The sequence below is a fragment of the Orbicella faveolata genome, unplaced genomic scaffold (assembly GCF_042242905.1).
Source record: "Orbicella faveolata isolate gen_17 unplaced genomic scaffold, um_ofav_v1 contig_13, whole genome shotgun sequence".
NCBI classification, from domain to species: Eukaryota; Metazoa; Cnidaria; class Anthozoa; order Scleractinia; family Merulinidae; genus Orbicella; species Orbicella faveolata.
The window spans coordinates 21,217,611-21,237,528 of NW_028301540.1; the positions used below are offsets into that span (position 1 = coordinate 21,217,611).

The 19,918-nt window shown below is 39.8% G+C and overlaps 1 protein-coding gene and 1 pseudogene across 1 annotated transcript; both read left to right on the forward strand.

Annotated features, from left to right (window-relative positions):
* The first annotated feature begins 325 nt into the window (after positions 1–325).
* Positions 326–2,907, forward strand: LOC149115555 (uncharacterized; annotated as a pseudogene).
* A 6,328-nt stretch (positions 2,908–9,235) lies between these two features.
* LOC149115556 (uncharacterized) lies at positions 9,236–19,335 on the forward strand. Its single transcript, XM_089285046.1, has 3 exons — positions 9,236–9,622; positions 17,615–17,816; positions 18,786–19,335. The coding sequence occupies exons 1-3, from the start codon at positions 9,326–9,328 to the stop codon at positions 19,010–19,012; spliced, it is 726 nt and encodes a 241-aa protein (XP_089141172.1). The 5' UTR covers positions 9,236–9,325; the 3' UTR covers positions 19,013–19,335.
* The last annotated feature ends 583 nt before the right edge of the window (positions 19,336–19,918 follow it).

The following is a 19,918-nucleotide window of genomic DNA, read 5'->3' on the forward strand; positions in this document are numbered from 1 at the left end:
AATGCAATGCAGAAAACACCATTAAAACATCAAAACAGCACAGGTCCGGTGCAAGTGGTCCATTGACCTTTGATGTGAACACGAGAGCTGCCCTTGGTTGTTTACATACAGGAGTGGGCAACACCTATTTAAACAATTTACTTTCAACCCTCAATGTGCCTGCAATGAACTTATCAACTTTTAAAAATCGGGAAAGGGAAGCTGGAAAGGCAATGGTACTAGTAGCCAAAAATAGTTGCCAACAATTTCAAACCGTGAACGAGAGAAGGCAATCGAAAATTGTAACAAGCCGGACGAGAACAATTTGGTACCCATTGCCTGTTCTTACGACATGAGGTGGTAGAAACGGGGGCGAAGCTTCAACTCTAATACCGGACATCATGGGCCTTTCAACTGGAAAGGTCCTTGACTACACAACGAAAAATAAAATGTGCCGCTCCTGTGATGAAGCTAAAAAGGGGGGAAAACAACCAAAAGACCACGACTGTAGAAAAAATCATTCGGACTCTTCAAAGTCAAAGGAACCTTAAACTGCAGTTGAAGTTTTCGATAAGGTAACTGAATCAAATGTCAGATTTTCAATTTACTCTGGATATGATGATTCAACAACTGAATCTCACCTAAAGCAAAGGTACCCTACGGTGTGGAAAAATGGAATGACACAGTTCACATAAAAAGATCCCTTACAACACGCCCATACAACTTGAGCCAACGAAGTAAGTTTCCCAACAGTTCGGTGTTGTCACAGAAAGTCATAAATTACCTTGTCAAGTCCTTTACATACTGTATTGCACAAAACAAAGGGGCTGCTACAAACATGAAATCTGCAATTCAAAGCATTGTGCCTCATGCATTTTGTGACCACTCTGGTTGTAGAGAAACATGGTGTCGGCACAAGAAAGACCCTTCACATTATTGTCACAGAGATCTTCCCTTTGGTAAAGACCTTAGGGGAGATAGCCTTCAATTAGCCCAGAAGTCTCTCTTTGATGAATATAGCACAGACTTTGTTATCAACAAATTTGCACCTGTGGCAAATTCACAGCGTAACGAGTCTCTGAACAGTGTGGTGGTCTCGAAGAACCCCAAAATTCGCTTTTACGGGGGAAGTGAAAGCAATGATTATCGAGTGTCCTGCAGTGTCTCTCAAGAAAATTTAGGTTACAGGTACATTCCTCAAACTCTAGCAGCACTTAAAAGAGAGTCAGGTGTTTTCTGTGTAGACCATACTACGAAAATGGACAAGAAAAGTGCGATGGACAAACAAAGGAAGTCAACAGTTGCATTCAAGCGATGACAATGAAACAAACACAAGATTTCAGAAACCTCGAAAAAAGAGGCCAAAGAAGGTACCATGTATGAAACTGGCATTGGCTTAAACCTAAACTCTTCTACGACAGCAATGGACTTGAACAATTCTGCTTTCAATCACTGAACTTTACAGCATAAACGCTGCTATCACGAAACAACAACAAGAACAGTACGAAAATGTAGTTCCGAAATACACTTCCAGACCCAAAGTTCAAAAGGAAAAATTTAATGACAGTAAATTTTATCAGGTTGTTTTATTTGACATCGAGACAAATTCAACGGGAAAATCAGCAGAAGTATGCCAGCTCGCTGCCGTGGATAGGTCAGACAAACAACTCTCATGCTATATTCCGTCAAACAGGGACACAGATTCTCACACGTCAAAGGTCAACAAACTTACAGTTAAAACTGTCAATGGAATCCGTCGACTTTTTAAAGATAATCGATCCGTAGAAGCCTTTGAGTTATCGCAAGCACTTAGGCAGTTCTTGACTTTTTTGAGGTCCAGCATTGATTCAGCTTCGTCACGGTCCACAAAGCCCGTTTGCACAACCTTGGCTGGACACAACGTCGAGACATTTGATATTCCAATTCTTCTTCGAAATGGTGGCGAAAATTTTATCGCGGAGCTCAGTTCCATCAGTTCCATCCGGTTTGCAGACACTCTGACACTGTTGAAGTCACTCATCAAAAGCAAGCACTCTTCCCTCCAAAACACCGAAGGTCAATATCCAAAGCCTGGCCAGAGTTCTGTTTACGAACATTTATTTCAAACAACCTTTGACGTCCACGACGCCCTAGGGGACGTGATCGCTCTTCGAAGAATCTTACTTTCGTCTAGGCTGGCTTTGTCTGATGAAATGCTGGTGAACAGAAGTTCTGTTATCTCTGTCAAGGATGCCGCCGAAGACCTGAAATATCTTGACAACCGTCATCAGAGACTCCTGTCCTTTCGAGGAAAGCTGTGCAACCCAGGTCATGCGGATAGCCCAATAAAACAAAGCATCGCCGAAAAAATTGCTGGCAGTGGCCTAAGATATGAGGATTTGAAGAATTTGTACCAACGGTTTGGACGGAAAGGTCTTGCTTTGTCTTTTTTGTCTTTTTTTTTTTTTTTTTTTTTTTTTTTTTTTTTTTTTTGACGAAACCGCTATTGTCGAGTCGCTCATCGCTTCCAAGGATCACAAACACGACGAGAATAGTCTCCGCTATTTTGAAACACTTCGAAGAGATTTCCAAAGATTCTGCGACATAATGAATTAAGGTATGTCCTCAACAGACTTTCAGGTCAAAAGCATTTTGTATAAAAACGTCAAAGATAAGTGACTGCCCGTGTTTGCACATTCGTTCTCGACGCGTGGTTCGAAAGTTCGCGCATGCCCAAATAGCGATCTTGGCGAGTTCCTATTCTGATGACGTAATTGCCATTGAGGTGAACAAATAGAGAGTTCCCCGAAGATTTCTCGAATTTCCTTCGGTGAAATTCCTTAAAATTTGACAGTGATGTTATACCTTTTTAGCTTTCCTCGCTGTCAATTTATAAGAAAAATTTGTAAGACAAGGTTTTCGCTCAGCCAAAAAAGCGCAAAAATGCTAAAAACGAAAAAACTACCTTGACAACCCCTACTTTTTTGGATTTTAAAAGTTTCTTCTTGTCAGACTCTACCCAGTTGGAGAATATCAGCACATTTTACCGAAGGAAATTGAAGAAAATTGAAATCAAAGCCAAACAGACATCAGTTAATGGCAATGTTCGAGTAGTTTTAATTTGAGACTAAAAGTCTTGATTTCAGAGTTGACTGTTGTACAGCAAATTTTGGCCCTTGTTGGTTCTGTTTCAGTAGCTTTGATTTGGAAAATAGCGAAAAGAAAGAGGATATTAACTTTCGATTGCTGTCACTGGCGCGCGCTTCGTGATCTTGCATAACTCTATCGAGCCATCTTAAGGTCATTCCCCAGCATTGCATTGCGCATCCTTACTGCGCATAATTTATGGCGTCATTAGCGCGCGTTCGTGCACGCGCACATTGAAAACATGGCGGATTTGCCTTGATATTGAGTTCTGTCAGTTGAAAATGGCTATAGCTACCTAATGAGCTCAGGCACCCCGAATGTTTTTTCAGTCATTTTAATCAACTAATCATTAGCTTTGCGTTTGAAAATTGAATAAATAAGAAAAATAACAGCTGCACTGTAGTCTTTTCTATTTTGCAGTTTGATAGCCGTGGCAAGCAATTTGGTTCCAATATTTTAACAAAGATTCAGCTGTCTGTCAAAATCAAACTTAAAAAGTTTGTTTGTGTCCGACAAAAGTATTGACTGTATTTTGAGGCGTGTTTTCATGAGTCTGGGCTCACCAAGGGTTTACAATAACTTGGAATGCGTTCTTGTAATAAACATTAAATAACGCTAAAAAGGGACATTTTCAATGCCTCACTGCTCCTTAACGAGCATGGGTACCCCCTTTTTTTATTTTATAATCTAAGTTCTCATATGATAAATATTCTTTGGACAAAGTTTGAACAAAAATCTATGTGCTGTTTTATTTCAGGGGAATTACCTTAATTTATTCATTAAGCCTGGATTAAACAATTTTCTCCTACCTCCCCTGCTAAGTATTGTTTTTGTCCAAGAGTGTTCAGTCGTCTTCAGGAAGGTTTTTTGACGAGGGGGGGATTAGAAAGGCGTACATTTTTGTCCGATAAATCGAGAGCCTAGGCACTACATAGTCGTAAATACGTCGACCGTTTTGGCCGTCTTAGACAAATAAGTCGATGCTGGAACGTCCAGTCAGCAAACTTTGTTTATCGGAGCAAGCTAAGAGCAACTTTAGAGACTTTGACTTAGGAACGCCCTATCAGGAAGCTGTGCCTACAAGAGTCAACTGAGCAACTTGAAGCGAAAATTACGTGACTGTTATTGTTTGCGTGACTGCTAAAGATCGTGTGACTCGCCTTCAAGGGAAACACTAGAAAATGACGCTTTATAGCAGTATTCTTTGTTGTTATTGTAAGGCGTCTAGACTTTGAGTGACTACCGCTTGATTAATTTCTGTTTGTTTCGTTGGTAAATACAAGGTTTACACCTTCGCATTTTTAAAAGGGGCCGGAATGTAGGCGCCAGAATTTTTTTCATAGCTTCATGTTTGGTGTCAAGTTTTCGCGTAATTAGTTGCCTTTGTTTTGTGGCCTTTTGTACATGTTATGTCCATGTGCATACTCTATGTGTTCGGTTCGCGCGTAATTAATCAATAGCGGTTTTAGTTTCTGTGCACGCCTTGTTTGTATTTGCTTTAGTTTTATAGTTCGTCTTTGGTTTTTGGGGTTCGTCACATTCATCTTGTAAGTTTCCTCGTTTATTTCGCTTTGCCTTTTCTCTTGTTAAAGAATATTTTATGAAATTCTAGCCTTCATATGAGTAACGCAAACAAGCGTTACAGAAAGCCGAACAAACAACCTTGTCACGTTAATCTCCGCACGTGTTTCGGGCAAAAGTTCCCACGAGAAAATGTTGTTATCAAAAGAGTTTCCTTGCGTGTCTTACGCTATGTTTTGGCAAGAATAACTATTTCCTTTTCGGTAACCCACAACGCGGTCCAGGAGATCGATTAACCTTTGAACACTGGAAAACAGGTGACCAAAATGATCAAAGGAGCCCGGGGCGGCATCTGACCCGCGGGGTTAACCCGCCAAGGTTGTGCATCTAGAAACGTTGCTGAGAATATTTGTTGATCAGTTTTAGTAATTCATAAGAATATTGGTTGATTAGGGTTAGTAATTTAGCAACGTCAGCTTTCTCAGAGTTAGTACGTGCACGTATGATTTAGGGACTGCGGAAACCGCGATTCCCTTGACCATACGTGATCGAGATAATTCTCACTATCTTTTGGCCAAGCCCAAAACGCCGTTTACCGCAGGTATCGTTGTTTCTTTATTCTTTGTCTTATTTCGGAAACACCGTATTAGCCAATCGCTGTACAGCTTGCTAATGCGTAGCTATATAATCGCGAGTTTTAGTTTGTAAAAAAAAAGTCCAGAAGAGAAAAGAGTTTGTAGTTGGATGTAGCACAGAGTACGCTAACAGCTTCGCCCCAGCATTAAAAAATCTGTTTGCTAACACTCTGCATTCTCCATATTCGGTCGTTGTTAGTTATTTTATGTTCATTCACGTGTTTGTAATTTTGTTATTTTCAGTTACCGTGTTCAATCTACGTTTGGGTGGAATAAAATTTCTATGGCAAGATTTGTATATGTGTAATAAGTGTGTGCGACAATATCCCGTGTTTTCCACCTGACCTCGTGTTTTCCACCAGATCCCGTGTTTTCCACCAGATCCCGTGTTTTTCACCAGACCTCATGGGTTTTTCCACCAGACCTCGTGTTTTCCACCAGACCTCGTGTTTTCCACCTGACCCCGTGTTTTCCACAAGATCCCGCGTTTTCCACCAGACCCCGTGTTTTCCACCAGACCTCGTGGGTTTTCCACCAAACCTCGTGTTTTCCACCTGACCCCGTGTTTTCTACCAGATCCCTTGTTTTCCACCAGACCCCGTGTTTTCTACCAGATCCCGTGTTTTACACCAGACCACGCGGGTTTTTCCACCAGATCCCGTGTTTTCCACCAGACTCCGTGTTTTCCACCTGACCCCGTGTTTTCCACCAGATCCCGTGTTTTCCACCAGAACTCGTGGTTTTTCCACCAGACCTCGTGTTTTCCACATCCCGGGACCCGGGCCCCGCGTTTTCCATCTAGCCGACAATTTCTGCGGAAAATAAAATTCGGGTAAACAATGTCGTGCAGCGCAGTCTGCAACTGTCGGAAGAAATTTTATACTTGCATGATTTCATTATTTTCAACTCCGGTCTATTGCTAAAATAAGCATTTTCATATCAACAACCGAAGTTTTACGGACTGATATAGCATCATGACAAAGTCCAGTATTTTCCTGTGTATTTATGGTTAGTAAGTTGAGGTCCCCTCTATAAACCATGATTTGTTGATACGTTGCGTGACGGTACAGTTTCCGTAGACTCACAAGGTTAATGGGACTAAAATATTTGCATTTGCCTTCAAACTTCTAGGCTTTTGTACCTTATACTTTTATTTCCCCACTAAAATGCTCCAACTTAATGCTCCATTTTTCCCACTAAAATGCTCGGTCTTCTCCCAAAAAGTCACTAAAATGCTCTGTTAATGCTCATACATAGGGTTTTTTAATTTTAAACATTTTAACGTTTTAACACAATTAACAGCTCAGGGTGCTTAAAAGACATATACGTAGTATAACTCAACGTATTTAATAGTTTTAATAATGATCTTTTAATTTGATTTGACTACCGCTGACCTCTCCTTAGTCTCCACTCGGCCGTATTAGGGTGGCATTGAGTCTTTATGTTCTCGTATTCGGTACGTGGAAGACAATTAATTTTCCGGCAAAATGCCACTAAAATGTTCGAATAATGCTTAATGCTTTTGCCTCACTAAAATGCTCGAAAAATACTAGCATAATGTACAAAAGCCTACAAACTTCATGCTAAACACTTTCACATTTACTGGTCATGTTTAAGCACAAAAGCCAATTTCTAAAAGTATAATTTACATACAGTTTTCTAAGCTGGAAGCACGGATATTAGCTGACATTTCCAATCGCGTGCTGATTTATCATAAACAAACTCCGTGCAACCAGCGACCGATTCTAATATTTCCGCTGACGAATAAAAGTACAAAACATTTATATTGCCGTTCCTTGGTTCAGGCTTACTCTTATGGCTCTAGAGTACTCTTCCAAACAATTTCGACTGAATACAGACTGAACTATTCATGGGGAGGGGGGGGGGGGGGGAGAGGAAGAGTGTCTGCGTAGGAGCTGAGGCGTCTCCACTAGAACTAATCAACTAATCCCCGGAATTGAAATGTAGTCAAAATACAGCCAATGAAATAAAGCTGTTCCCACAGTAAACATCCCCAAGCCAACGCGATTCAAAAGTCGTGTTCGTGAACAGAATGAATAATTGTCCCAGTTATGTAACAAAAGCACAATAGCACGTCATCTCGCATCCCGACGAAACAGGCGACGTTATTGATCATTGCACGGTCCAGAAGCACAACTAAAAACCAAACCGTCTCGTGTGCACGTGCTTTGCGATGATGCCATTTGTTTTCGCCCGTGCTCGGCCTGCTGCGAAAAACAAGCCTAACCTGCAAACTGTGTTTACTTTAATGACTCTTTAATCTGTCAATCAACCCCCTTCCTCCCCCCCCCCCCCCCCCTCCCTACACAATAACTTGGGGCTATAGGTCTGCTGAATTTTTTTTTTTTGGTTTGTTTGCTGGGTTTACACTAGCGTGCAATTCATATGATTTTCTGTTGACGTCAAATTCAAGGTCTCCACTGACATTTGCCAATTAATTAAAATCCGCAAGTTGATTTTGCAACGAAAGCTACTGTATCGTGGCGCTTGACCCTAGGCTTTTGTACATTATGCTTATATTTCCCTACTAAAACTGTTCCACCTTAATGCTCCATTTTTCCCACTAAAATGCTCGGTCTTCTCCCAAAAAGTCACTAAAATGCTCGGTTAATGTTCATACATAGGGTTTTTTAATTTTAAACATTTTAACGTTTTAACACAATTAACAGCTCAGGGTGCTTAAAAGACATATACGTAGTATAACTCAACGTATGTAATAGTTTTAATAATGATCTTTTAATTTGATTTGACTACCGCTGACCTCTCCTTAGTCTCCACTCGGCCGTATTAGGGTGGCATTAAGTCTTTATGTTTTCGTATTCGGTACGTGGAAAACAATTAATTTTCCGGGAAAATGCCACTAATATGCTCGAATAATGCTTAATGCTTTTGCCTCACTAAAATGCTCGAAAAAATACTAGCATAATGTACCAAAGCCTACTTGACCCCTTGTAGTTGCGTGCTATTGTACGATCCAAAATAATTGACTGTTGTAAGTGGACATTGTAGTTGCAGGAGTAATAGGTAATACTGAATCACTGAGTGGATAATACAAGTGACACAGTATATTTACGTGTTCAGCACGTTTAGATTTTTCCCTGTTCTCAGCCAGGATCCCGGACTGTTGACGTTAAAATATACAAATTTCCCGGATTCGCCGAAATCTTACAGTTTCTTACGTCGCGGCAGTTTTCTTAACCTTTAAGGTCGGCACACACGAGGGTACTAGTCCCTGCCACTAGTCCCTGCAACAAGTCGCGGGCACAAGTCCCATTGTGTGAACTAATCATTTTTGCTTCAAAATCTAGTCGCAGGGACCAAACTTTGGTCCCTGCTACTAGTCCCACGAATTCGAACCAGTTTGAAATTGAAGTCCCTGCGACTTCTTACTCAAAACGCTTCGTGTGAACTGTTCGTGGGACAAGTTCCAGCGGCCAGTCCCTTCGTGTAAACTCTTCAGGGGACTAGTTGCGGGGACTAGTTGCGTGTGTGCCGACCTTTATTCGCTTTGTTGGTCTTAGGATATGAGCTGGTGTTTTTGCTAATAACAGTATGTATGTAATCCTGGTTCAACTTTTGCGACCTGAAAACATTTCAAATTCAAAAAGTTTTTATTTTAGTTGTGCTGAGAAAAATTAAAAAGTGATATAAAACGGCAAATGTTTTGGCAAATTATCTTATTATAGTTCAAAAGGAAATTTCCTCTTAGTGGAAGATAGAAATGAAAATTCAAATGCAAGCTGCTTGTAATTAGTTCTAACGGATTTTCCTGGAGAGAATAATCCATGTGACCGATAATGGTGATTAGGTACTAAGTGTATCGACACGTCATTCAATAAAACCGGGGATTGTAACTTAGCTCTTTCCAGCCGTTTTAGCTATTAATTGGCCAATTCCTTAAGTGGCGAATGACATAAAAAGTGTCATTGGTAAAGCACTTGCTAGTAATTCCAGCGAGCTCTGCATCTCGCAACAACGCTACTTCGCGGCTTTCTACGCAAAAGTATTTCTCCGAGAACAGAAGCTTTTGCCATTGAGTCAAAATGAGCCTCAGTATTGCTCAAGTTGAAGACAGCATCGTTTTCCAAACAGGCCAGGAAGTGATGGCCAACAATGGCGTTGTGTTGTTTGGGATGAGTCCTGGAAATCCCTACTTTAAATCCCGTGTCATCGAGGACTATGTAGAATACCTTGGAAAGGAAAAGAGAAGAATCATTGTGGTCGTGCCTCAGCAACCTGCGGAACACACATACAGAGCTCTGGGAAGCAAGGATGCTGTCAAACGAGCCAAGAAAAATTCCAGTCAGCTAAAATCACACTGCAGGAAAGCTATTGAAAAGGTCAGTAAATCATGCCAGATAAAGTTTTTTTAAGGGAAAATCTGGATATTTTCTTGCCCTTTTAAAGTGCAAAATTGTCTGTCGAGCGTCACAGCATATTTTATTTGTGTGGGATTTCCCACACTTTGTCAGCGCCAGCGATATTTATTCCTTTATTTGTGTACGAGAGCAAAGTGTTTGTCACGTGGTTTCTACTTGGCGTGTAGACTGGGTTCCACTAGCAAGAGAGAGGACCCTGGGAACGAGTTTTTGTGCGGCGGTCATTAGTGTGATTACTCTTATCGGCTGTTGTTTTTGGCGAACTTAGACTTGTTTTTAAGATTCGGAGGGAGTCTCAGGCTTTAGGTCACTAATCACAAGACCATCAAAAGACAATCTTGTGACTTCGATAACAATAGCGAGTTCATTGGTAATAGTCAAGAGTTTCACTAAGAAATAACTTAGCGTCGCTTTTAGCGATCGGTATACTGGTAAGACGTGGCATGTTTCTCGAGTTCGTCCTCTTTGTCTGCAGACCAGACACACTCAGCGAGTTCAACCCTTCTCCTCTCTTCCTCCACCTCATTTATATTATGTATTTCTAATATGGGCACTTAACAAATAATAATTTGCAAGAGCTTAACAAATAATAATTTGTTAATAATGTATTTCATATTAGTTTTAATGAATAAATAGGTCAGTCTGCGTGGCCAAAATTTATCCCAACAACCACTTGTCTGGTTTCGATTTCTTGCAGCGCTCTAGCAAACAAAGCTCGACTGTTGACCTAAAAAATTGACATAGGTATAGCTTCATAGTTAAAATTTTGAAAACAAGGGAAGAAGACATAAATCTGTAATTTTCTACCGGAGAAGATATGAAATTCCAACAGCAAAAAATACATGGCCGCAGTTGCACGTGGAATTGGCGAGACAAGCGGCGCTGTGCAGTTAAATGGCTGTTTGGGAAAATACTTTATTTTTGTAATTTGTTTCCTCAAAGTGCAACTCAGTTTACCTGGGTACTTATTTGTTTCTTTATTTGCCAATGTACATTTTTTTATCTTACTATTTTTCAGCGCTGAAAATATTTCAAGGTTTTAGTTTAAACTTCAATCAAATTGCCAGAACTTTATTTTAGGACGCGCAGTTGACAAGTTGTTGAATGGTTCAAGGGTTAATTCACAAGGGCAGTTTATTTTTGGAAAGCGAAGCTTGAGTTTGTTTCGAGGCAACACGGCTTTCCTAGGATACCGAAGGTGTAATTTCTCACATTTTCTAAACATGGTCAAAACTGGACTGTTCTTTACTTTTTTTCCTAAAAGTGAACTGCTAAGTATGAAAATCGTGAGTTGAATATACTATTTAGACTGAATGAATACGCAATATGAACAGTCCACCTCAGGCGGTGTGAATTTTTTTAAAATAATTATTATTTTTATATCTTTAATTTCTATGTCGAGTTTATTTATGTATTTAATTATGTTTTTAACAGTCCGAAATATCCCGATATATTAGGACGGCTGTGATGTCACGAAACTCACGTTTCAACCAATGAGAATGCGTGTTTTGGTTGGAGTTTTGTGTTTCACAACAAACCAAGAGATTCAAGATGGCGGACAAAGAGAGTCGCAAATACTTTCCAATGCCATGAATGCGGGCCTTCAGGAGGTATATATTTATCTCGAATTGAGATAAATACTGTCCAAATTATAAAATAAAAGGAAAGTTTGTGTTCGCGTTCCATGTCACAGACAATTCTGCCCAGATAACGATTACCCTCAGACTGAAGGAAGCACTACGGAACGCAATGCGGGCTAAGTTTGACGAGCTGCTGTTATCATTCTTTGGAAAGAGACCGTACAATCGGTAAGCATCTTTACTCTGCATTTTTCTAGGCACAGAAATGATCGATATGAGAATTGAGACTTTATCTGGGGATTATCGGGCCGAAATCGACAGCACGCGCGTGTTCTTATATGCCAGCAAAGATAAATTGTAAATGTCCAAAATGTCATACATTTTGGCTAAATCGAGGAAATGAAATCATTATTAAAACAGAATTTTCAATAACGCATACGAGTGAGAAATTCTTGTTCTTTTATACAAAATAAACTAAGCTAGAAAAATGTAGCCAAAATTTTAGTGTCGTCAGATGCATAGATAGTCAAAAATTCTGTTAATATATTCTTTGCAAATCTGAAATTTCTCCATTTTGGTATTTATTTCAGATATTTCTTGTATCTATTTGTTGCTGTGCTAAACGATATCATGTCTGATTTCCACATTCAAATTATGAAAGCTTACATATAATTCATCGGGTAGAATGCCTGGACATTATTAATTATTCATGACCGGCGAAGCGGCAAATTTGAATGTTTGCGTGTCGTGAAATCTCCTGATTAAGAGAAGAAAGGGTCCAAATTGGCCCAATAGCGTTGATAAAACTTACTGTTCTGGTTTCCAGGAGTTAAAACTTCAACTTTCACGCGCGGCTTTTTGAAGAAGAAGGTTGAATCTTCAATTTAAGCCGTTTAGTAAGTTGATATGTGAGGTATAAGGAGTAGCTTTTTGCTCTTGAAAATGGGCAAAAATTGGCCATTTTTTGTATGGGGACCGTTTTCAGAAGCAATTTTCAGACCATCTAAACCGGCCTTCCTAATTTTCATGCACGGCAAATGAAAGATGGCTTTTTACTGAAACAAAACCCGTTTCAAATTTGAAAATCGGTCCACAGGAACCTGTAGCTTTTTGAGTTTGAAAACTTCTTGTTGGAGTTGCATTTGAAAATGGCGCGTCTTCGATGGAAGAGCTATTGTCTTAAGCACACGTCTGTATAACAATGGCTGTCAAAACTAAACAATACCCATTCAAGAAAACCACTTGACTGTAACTGAAATATTCATTACCGCGAATTTCAAAAGTATGCTGTCGGCGCAGCTGATTCATTCGAAAACCTGTTGCTCAATGAACATGGAAAGCGAAATCGTAAGTGATCGGGAGCTCTTTTCAGAGCTCTTCGAAACCCCGATCCATCCCCTGCTGATCAACATAGTAGGACAGAGGTAGACAATGTATAGCGTAAGACAATATTTTTTGTAATCCTGCGTAGCAGACGTCTTCTCTTCAAGGAAGAAAGGCGAACGAAAAGCTTGTGATACGCAGACAAAGAGAACAACACGGGAACCGACCAGCGCGCAGTTGTTTTGCTTAAACGAAAGAACCAATTATTTTTATTCCTATCAAAGTTTTAGGGGATTTCAAGGCGAATAAAGTAAAGTAAACATCGCCAATTACTTTAAAAAAACTTCAAAGAGGTCAGCGAGTTATTGTGTGACAACAACAGCGCGAAGACTCGTGTCAATCGGTCAGATTTTTTTGAGAAACTCGGCTTTCAAGACCAGATCTTTAGCAAAGAAACAATTATTGTTATTCCTAGCAAAGTTTTAGGGGATTTCAAGGCGAATAAAGTAAGGTAAGCATCGCCAATTACTGAAAAACTTCAAAGAGGCCAGCGAGTTATTGTGTGACAACAACAGCGCGAAGACTCGTGTCAATCGGTCAGATTTTTTTGAGAAACTCGGCTTTCAAGACCAGATCTTTAGCAAAGAAACAATTATTTTTATTCCTAGCAAAGTTTTAGGGGATTTCAAGGCGAATAAAGTAAGGTAAACATCGCCAATTACTGAAAAACTTCAAAGAGGCCAGCGAGTTATTGTGTGACAACAACAGCGTGAAGACTCATGTCAATCGGTCAGATTTTTTTGAGAAACTCGGCTTTCAAGCCCAGATCTTTAGCAAAGAAACAATTATTTTTATTCCTAGCAAAGTTTTAGGGGATTTCAAGGCGAATAAAGTAAGGTAAACATCGCCAATTACTGAAAAACTTCAAAGAGGCGAGCAAGTTATTGTCAACAACAGCGTGAAGACTCGTGTCAATCGGTCAGATTTTTTTGAGAAACTCGGCTTTCAAGACCAGATCTTTAGCAAAGAAACAATTATTTTTATTCCTATCAAAGTTTTAGGGGATTTCAAGGCGAATAAAGTAAGGTAAACATCGCCAATTACTGAAAAACTTCAAAGAGGCGAGCAAGTTATTGTCAACAACAGCGTGAAGACTCGTGTCAATCGGTCAGATTTTTTTGAGAAACTCAGCTTTCAAGCCCAGATCTTTAGCAAAGAAACAATTTTTTTTATTCCTTGCAAAGTTTTAGGGGATTTCAAGGCGAATAAAGTAAGGTAAACATCGCCAATTACTGAAAAACTTCAAAGAGGCCAGCGAGTTATTATGTGACAACAACAGCGTGAAGACTGGTGTCATCAGTCAGATATTTTTGAGAAGCTCGGCTTTCAAGACCAGATCTTTAGCAAAGAAACAATTCTTTTTATTCCTGGCAAAGTACACTTGTAAGGCCTCAGATTCAAAGAGAGTTTACAAAATATTGGCGTTGTTTACAACCGTGGAATTTGGCATGATGAAACTTTAACAACACTAGAACCAGTAAAAAATATTCACAGCTCAATTAAAAATACGCAAATACTAGAAAATAACGCGTACTCTTTACTAACCTTAATATTTGACCACAAAATCGCGTGTACTTCGTCGCTTGACACCAAAAAACTCAATGATTAGAGGACAGTTCACGTTCTCCCACTGCCAAAATGGCCGCTTATTCTCCTTCTCAACGTTTCGTCACAAAAAGTCCCGTTTAATGCTGACTAGAGTCTATGGGAGACAGGAAACAACATATTTTCTTTGTCCGCATGGAAGGTCCGCCATTTTTCCTGCTAACAATAGCTTCATGACGTCATGGCCGTCCTCATATATCGGGATATTCCGGACTGTTGACTTCACTTTTAATTTTTCTTTTCCGCACTCCGCGTTTTCGGAACAGCCAAGTTTTACGGACAGATGTAACATAATGACAAAGTCCAGTAATTTCCTGTGTATTTATGGTTAGCAAGTTTAGGTCCCCTCTGTAAACCATGATTTGTTGATACGTTGCGTGACGGTGCAGTTTCCGTAGACTCACAAGATTAATAGGACCAAAGCATTTGCATTTGCCTTCAAACTTCATGCTAAACATTTTCACATTTACTGGCCATGTTTAAGCACAAAAGCCAATTTCTAAAAGTATAATTTACATACAGTTTTCTAAGCTGGAAGCACGGATATTAGCTGACATTTCCAATCGCGTGCACAGGATTTATCGTATTAAAACCAATACCGTTCAACAAGCGACCGATTCTAATATTTCCGCTGATGAATAAAAGTAGAAAACATTTACGTTGCCTTTCCTTGGGTCAGGCTTACTCCTATGGCTTTAGAGTACTTTTCCAAACAATTTCGACTGAATACAGACTGAACTATTCATGTGGGTGGGGGGGGGGGGGGGGGGGAGCGTCTGCCGAGGTGCTGAGGCGTCTCCACTGGAACTAATCAACTAATCCCCGGAACTGAAATGTAGTTAAAAAACAGCCAATGAAATAAAGCTGTTCCCACAGTAAACGTCCCCAAGCCAACGCGATTCAAAAGTCGTGTTCGTGAACAGAATGAATAATTGTCCCAGTTATGTAACAAAAGCACAATAGCACGTCATCTCGCATCCCGACGAACAGGCCACGTTATTGATCATTGCACGGTCCAGAATCACAACTAAAAACCAAACCGTCTCGTGTGCACGTGCTTTGCGATGATGCCATTTGTTTTCGCCCGTGCTCGACCTGCTGCGAAGAACAAGCCTAACCTGCAAACTGTGTTTACTTTAATGACTCTTTAATCTGTCAATCAACCCCCCCCCCCCCCCTTAATAACTTGGGGCTATATGTCTGCTGACTCTATTTTTTGTTTGCTGGGTTTTAGTATACGCTTTGAACCAACGGTTTACACGGGATTTTGCCGAGGTAACAAAAATGGCACACGGAGGAAAACCATTTTTCTTTTTCGCTTACGTATTAATGTCAAACGGAGAATCGTGATTTGCTCGTTTACCTTGGACATCAAAACACCATTGCAACTTACCACATTAAATGTCAAGGGCGCTGCATGTGATCTTTTTGACGTATCCATGGGTGTTAACCACGGGAAATTTACCTCCGGAAGTATTGGTCATACTCACTAAATGCAGTTTCCCGTGGTACAAGGGTCATTTACCACAGTAAAAAGAGCCCCGTGTAACCAAACCCTAAGAGAGAAAATTTCCTGGAAACTAAAGTCCAAACATGTTTCTCCTGTAACCGTTTTTTCGTCTGCAGCTTCGGGTCTTATAACCAGGACTGTACGGTATCTTTACTCGACATTCATCACTTCAACGTGACAAAATGCAAAATATTCACTGTAAAGCTACAATTTCTCTGATTTATCCATATCGCATCAATTTTTATTTGACTGAAATTCCACACTAATTCGCATTGCGGACCTATTTTTTAAATTGTGATATATAACAATAACAGAATTAATGACTAATTAAACAACAGAGTGTTTCTGTCGAGGAATTATCGGCTGATAGTTGCCCGCCGCGGAAATTTGATGTTCTTAAAACAAATATTTGCCCGAGAAGCGAAGCTTCAAGGGAAAATATGATAGTTTTTAAGAACATCATCAAATTTCCAAGGGGCAACTATCAGACCGATAGTTCCGAGACATAAACACTCTATGGTCTTGATTGTTCACCACTAAATTTTCTTCCGTGCGCCAGTTCAAATATCATACTGAATTATTTTCAACTTTTCTAGATGAAAGCCGTGAAAGCCAAATCTAAAATTTGAAAAAGAAAACAGACAAAACCCACTTAATACAATTTCAATTGTTTATTTTCTATAAGCCCGCTTGTTTACAGAAAAAATTTTTACGGACGAGAACTATCCATCCGGGTATTTTCCTTGGACGGGCATTTTGGGCTAATAGTGTCTCGCCGCGGACGAACATCATCGCGTCATGCGATCAGTTTAAGCCAATAAGAATCGGAGAAAATTTAGTTGTGAACTATAATAAGTTATTAGCACCGGATTGCAAAACTCCTGGCACATATGTCTTTTGAGGACCAGGACAGAAAATAAGAAAAATTCTTAAAACACCAGTTTTACTTTGAACGTGATATTTCATCGGAATTCATCGTCCAATATAGCGTGAGCAAGTGTTAAATAAAATTTTATCCAATTGCGAGAAGTGCCGCTGATCGTCTCCAATTCACATAACTGTTTGACGTCTCTTGAGTTCACAACCACTTTCACCTTTGGCGGATTTTTGAATTGTTGGCATCTCTCGATTTCAATTTATTAAGTTTTGTCTTAATGCTGAACTCCTTTGTCGACAGCATGTATCTACGTCATTTCAGAAATACGGCCGAGTAGCCATCTAAATTCCATGTCAGGGAGATAACGTGGAGATAGCAGGTCCAAGTCCCTTTCTGACACTTAGCTGGAGTTGTTTCTCGGTAGACCCTAGTTCAACTCCTCGGTCATGCTTGTAACTAGCCAACTGGTCTACCTCCCATCAGCTGGGATTTTTAAGCCTATGATGTTTAGTTGATATATTTGTTTCTTTCAGTTAAGCGGCATCAGGAGCCCATCCCTTGGAGCGTGCAACTCCCGCACTAGGCATTTTTACAGACCGGTCTACACTAGAAGGACTAGAACTATCAGAGGATTCCTCGCCTCACTCCGCCATTTTTTTTTCTTCTTCCGGTGAAATGAGGACGTCAGTTAGAAATTAAGTCCGTGCTTGTGATTGGTCACTGAGTTTTAGAATTCGCGGTAAATTCAAACCAAAAATAGATCGGTCTGCGAAAACGCCGTGACAGGAATATGGGGTAGTTGCTCACTCCAAGTGATGGGCTCCTGGTGGCATCCTGTGAACTAGCTAGGTGTAGCTATTAAGCGCATTTACAACTATAGACAAAATATACAACAAAACAACAAACGAGATGGTTCATTAAGTCATTAGTATGTCCAGTGGTTAGGAGAGCTGATGTGCATTAGTTTGTTCTTTATGCCTTGTAAAATTTCTCCGCAGGTAAGCAGGTTTGAGGAAATGGCCGGAGAATTTTACATGTTGGACTGGACGCGAGAGGTGGATACACACGAAGCTTACCTAGAAGCTTTGGAGTTCGTCATCAAGTTTTATAAGAACAATTCCAACTTCCGTCTCGATGTAGCAATATCTACTGCCAAGGTCTTAGGCAAAGATGTCACATCTTCCGATGAGAGTGAATCAGGTATGACTGATAAAGACAAATTGTTTCCTGTGAAATGAAACGATTTCTTTCTTCCAAAACTTTAGTGCTAGTTGATTAAGGTAAATTAACTGCTCGAAACCGCCGTATAGATCGTTTTCACGTGACGTCATCAAATTCCAAAATCCAAAACTAAAGAGCCACGAAAATTTTTATCCTCATAAGGCATAAGGGGATCTAAACTTAAATCTGTTTACAACTTTTAAGCTTAATAGTGTGCTTGGTTTAGAAACCAGTGCCGTTTGAAGTTCAGAGTTATGTCGGTGCGTGACATACCACTCCGATCGCGTTTGTGGAGAAATATACACTTATCTAATGATTTTTAACCTTTTTAGGAGTTAAAGTGTTAGGGAAAGTGCTTGTGTAAATGTTTGTTGGTTCAGTTCAGATAATCAGTCACCTAGATAGCCAAAGTAAGTTGCAGATGTTTGCACTATTTTCCGGCCGCCATGTTGGTGGAGCACAGAGCTCCACCAACATGGCGGTTCCATACTGGGCTCTGTAAATTTGCGCAAAACATTTCGACGAATATCTGAAGTTTGGGAAAACGCAGAGACCCAAAAATTGGAGAAGTTTCTCCTTTACCTGTCTCCTATAATATCAAAATTTCTTGACTTTATCCACTGAATAGTTTTCGATTTATTTTTTCGTTGCGTGACAGTGAAAACCATCTATTGACTTTGGAAAAGCTGGGTTTTGGATCGTTAGCTCTTGCTTTAATAATTTGCTGTTGATGTTGTTGTTTTTTTGGCAATAGAATCATTTTTGCTTTCCCATGTAACTATAGTAATAACAGGACCGCTAGAGACACTAACAGCTCTTCGTATTTATTATGCTAAGCCACAATCATTCTCTGCAGCATCCCGTCGATGGTACGGCTTTTTCTTCAGTGTTCCATCCACATCTTGTTGATGTACCATCATTGACTGTTTATGAATCTTCCTCTTTTAGAATCCTCTGAATTATTTAAGCTCGAAGAAGACGAAAACATCCAAGAGGGAGTTTACTACTTGTTGAAAGAACTCGCTTTCATAATCTCCAGCAAAAACATCTTCAGGACAGACAACGTGGCTGTCATCTATCATCGCAGCTGGCCTGTGTACGAGAAGTTTGTTAATGGACATTATGACGGGGAGCCTAAGAAAGGACTGGGACTAGCCATCATAAAGTACAACTAGATACTTGCTGAGATCTCGTTCTCATTAATTTTTGCGTCATTAGCGGGCGCTCAGGAGCGCGTGCACATACACAACATATACAAAATAGTGTCTCTTGGCTTACGAGAGATAAATCATCGTTGTTTTCTCGGAAACGAGCACCGGGACCTATCTATTTTTAAATTTAGTTTGAAGGCAGAGATCACCTTCTTTCTATACAGTGAATATGGACCAATTTCTATTGCAGAGTAAAAAGTTATCACGGAAATTGAGAGCATAGCTAGCACTCGTAAAAGATATACGTGGCCCCAGAACACTGCATGATTGGAACTTTTTTGCATCCCTGTCAACTAAAATATGAGTGCCCTTATCATGAAACGTACATCAAACTGCTCCTTAACATTTATTCAATACATCCATTGTTATATTTCTCGCTTAATTTTCTCTCTATTTTTCTGCACTCTTAATACTTAAGGTGAATGGTTCAAATATAAAAGTTTCTGAAAAAAGATAATTTCAGCAATTATGGGGTTTATTGAGGGTCCTTCTGCTCCTAAACGAATATGAGGACCCCCTTTTTTATTTCAAATTTTAAGTTCTCTTGATATAAGCAGCCAACAGGCAAAGTTTGAAAGAAAATCTAAAGTGAGTTCTATTTCGCTGGAATTACTTTAAAGACTAAACAATTGGGATGAGAGCTTTACAAGTTAGAATTTGTATTTGAAAATAAAAGCCTCCTGCAAGGTTTCGTTAGGATGTACAGCTAGGAATTTGAATAGAAAACTTACTTTTCTGTAGTGAGTTCCAAAAGCATTATTACATATTAGCAATGAGCTTATTCATTCCCTGGAATTGTACCTATATATTAATTTATGTTTATAACTAAAACCGTATGTAAGAGAGTTGACCAATAAAATGCAATCAAAA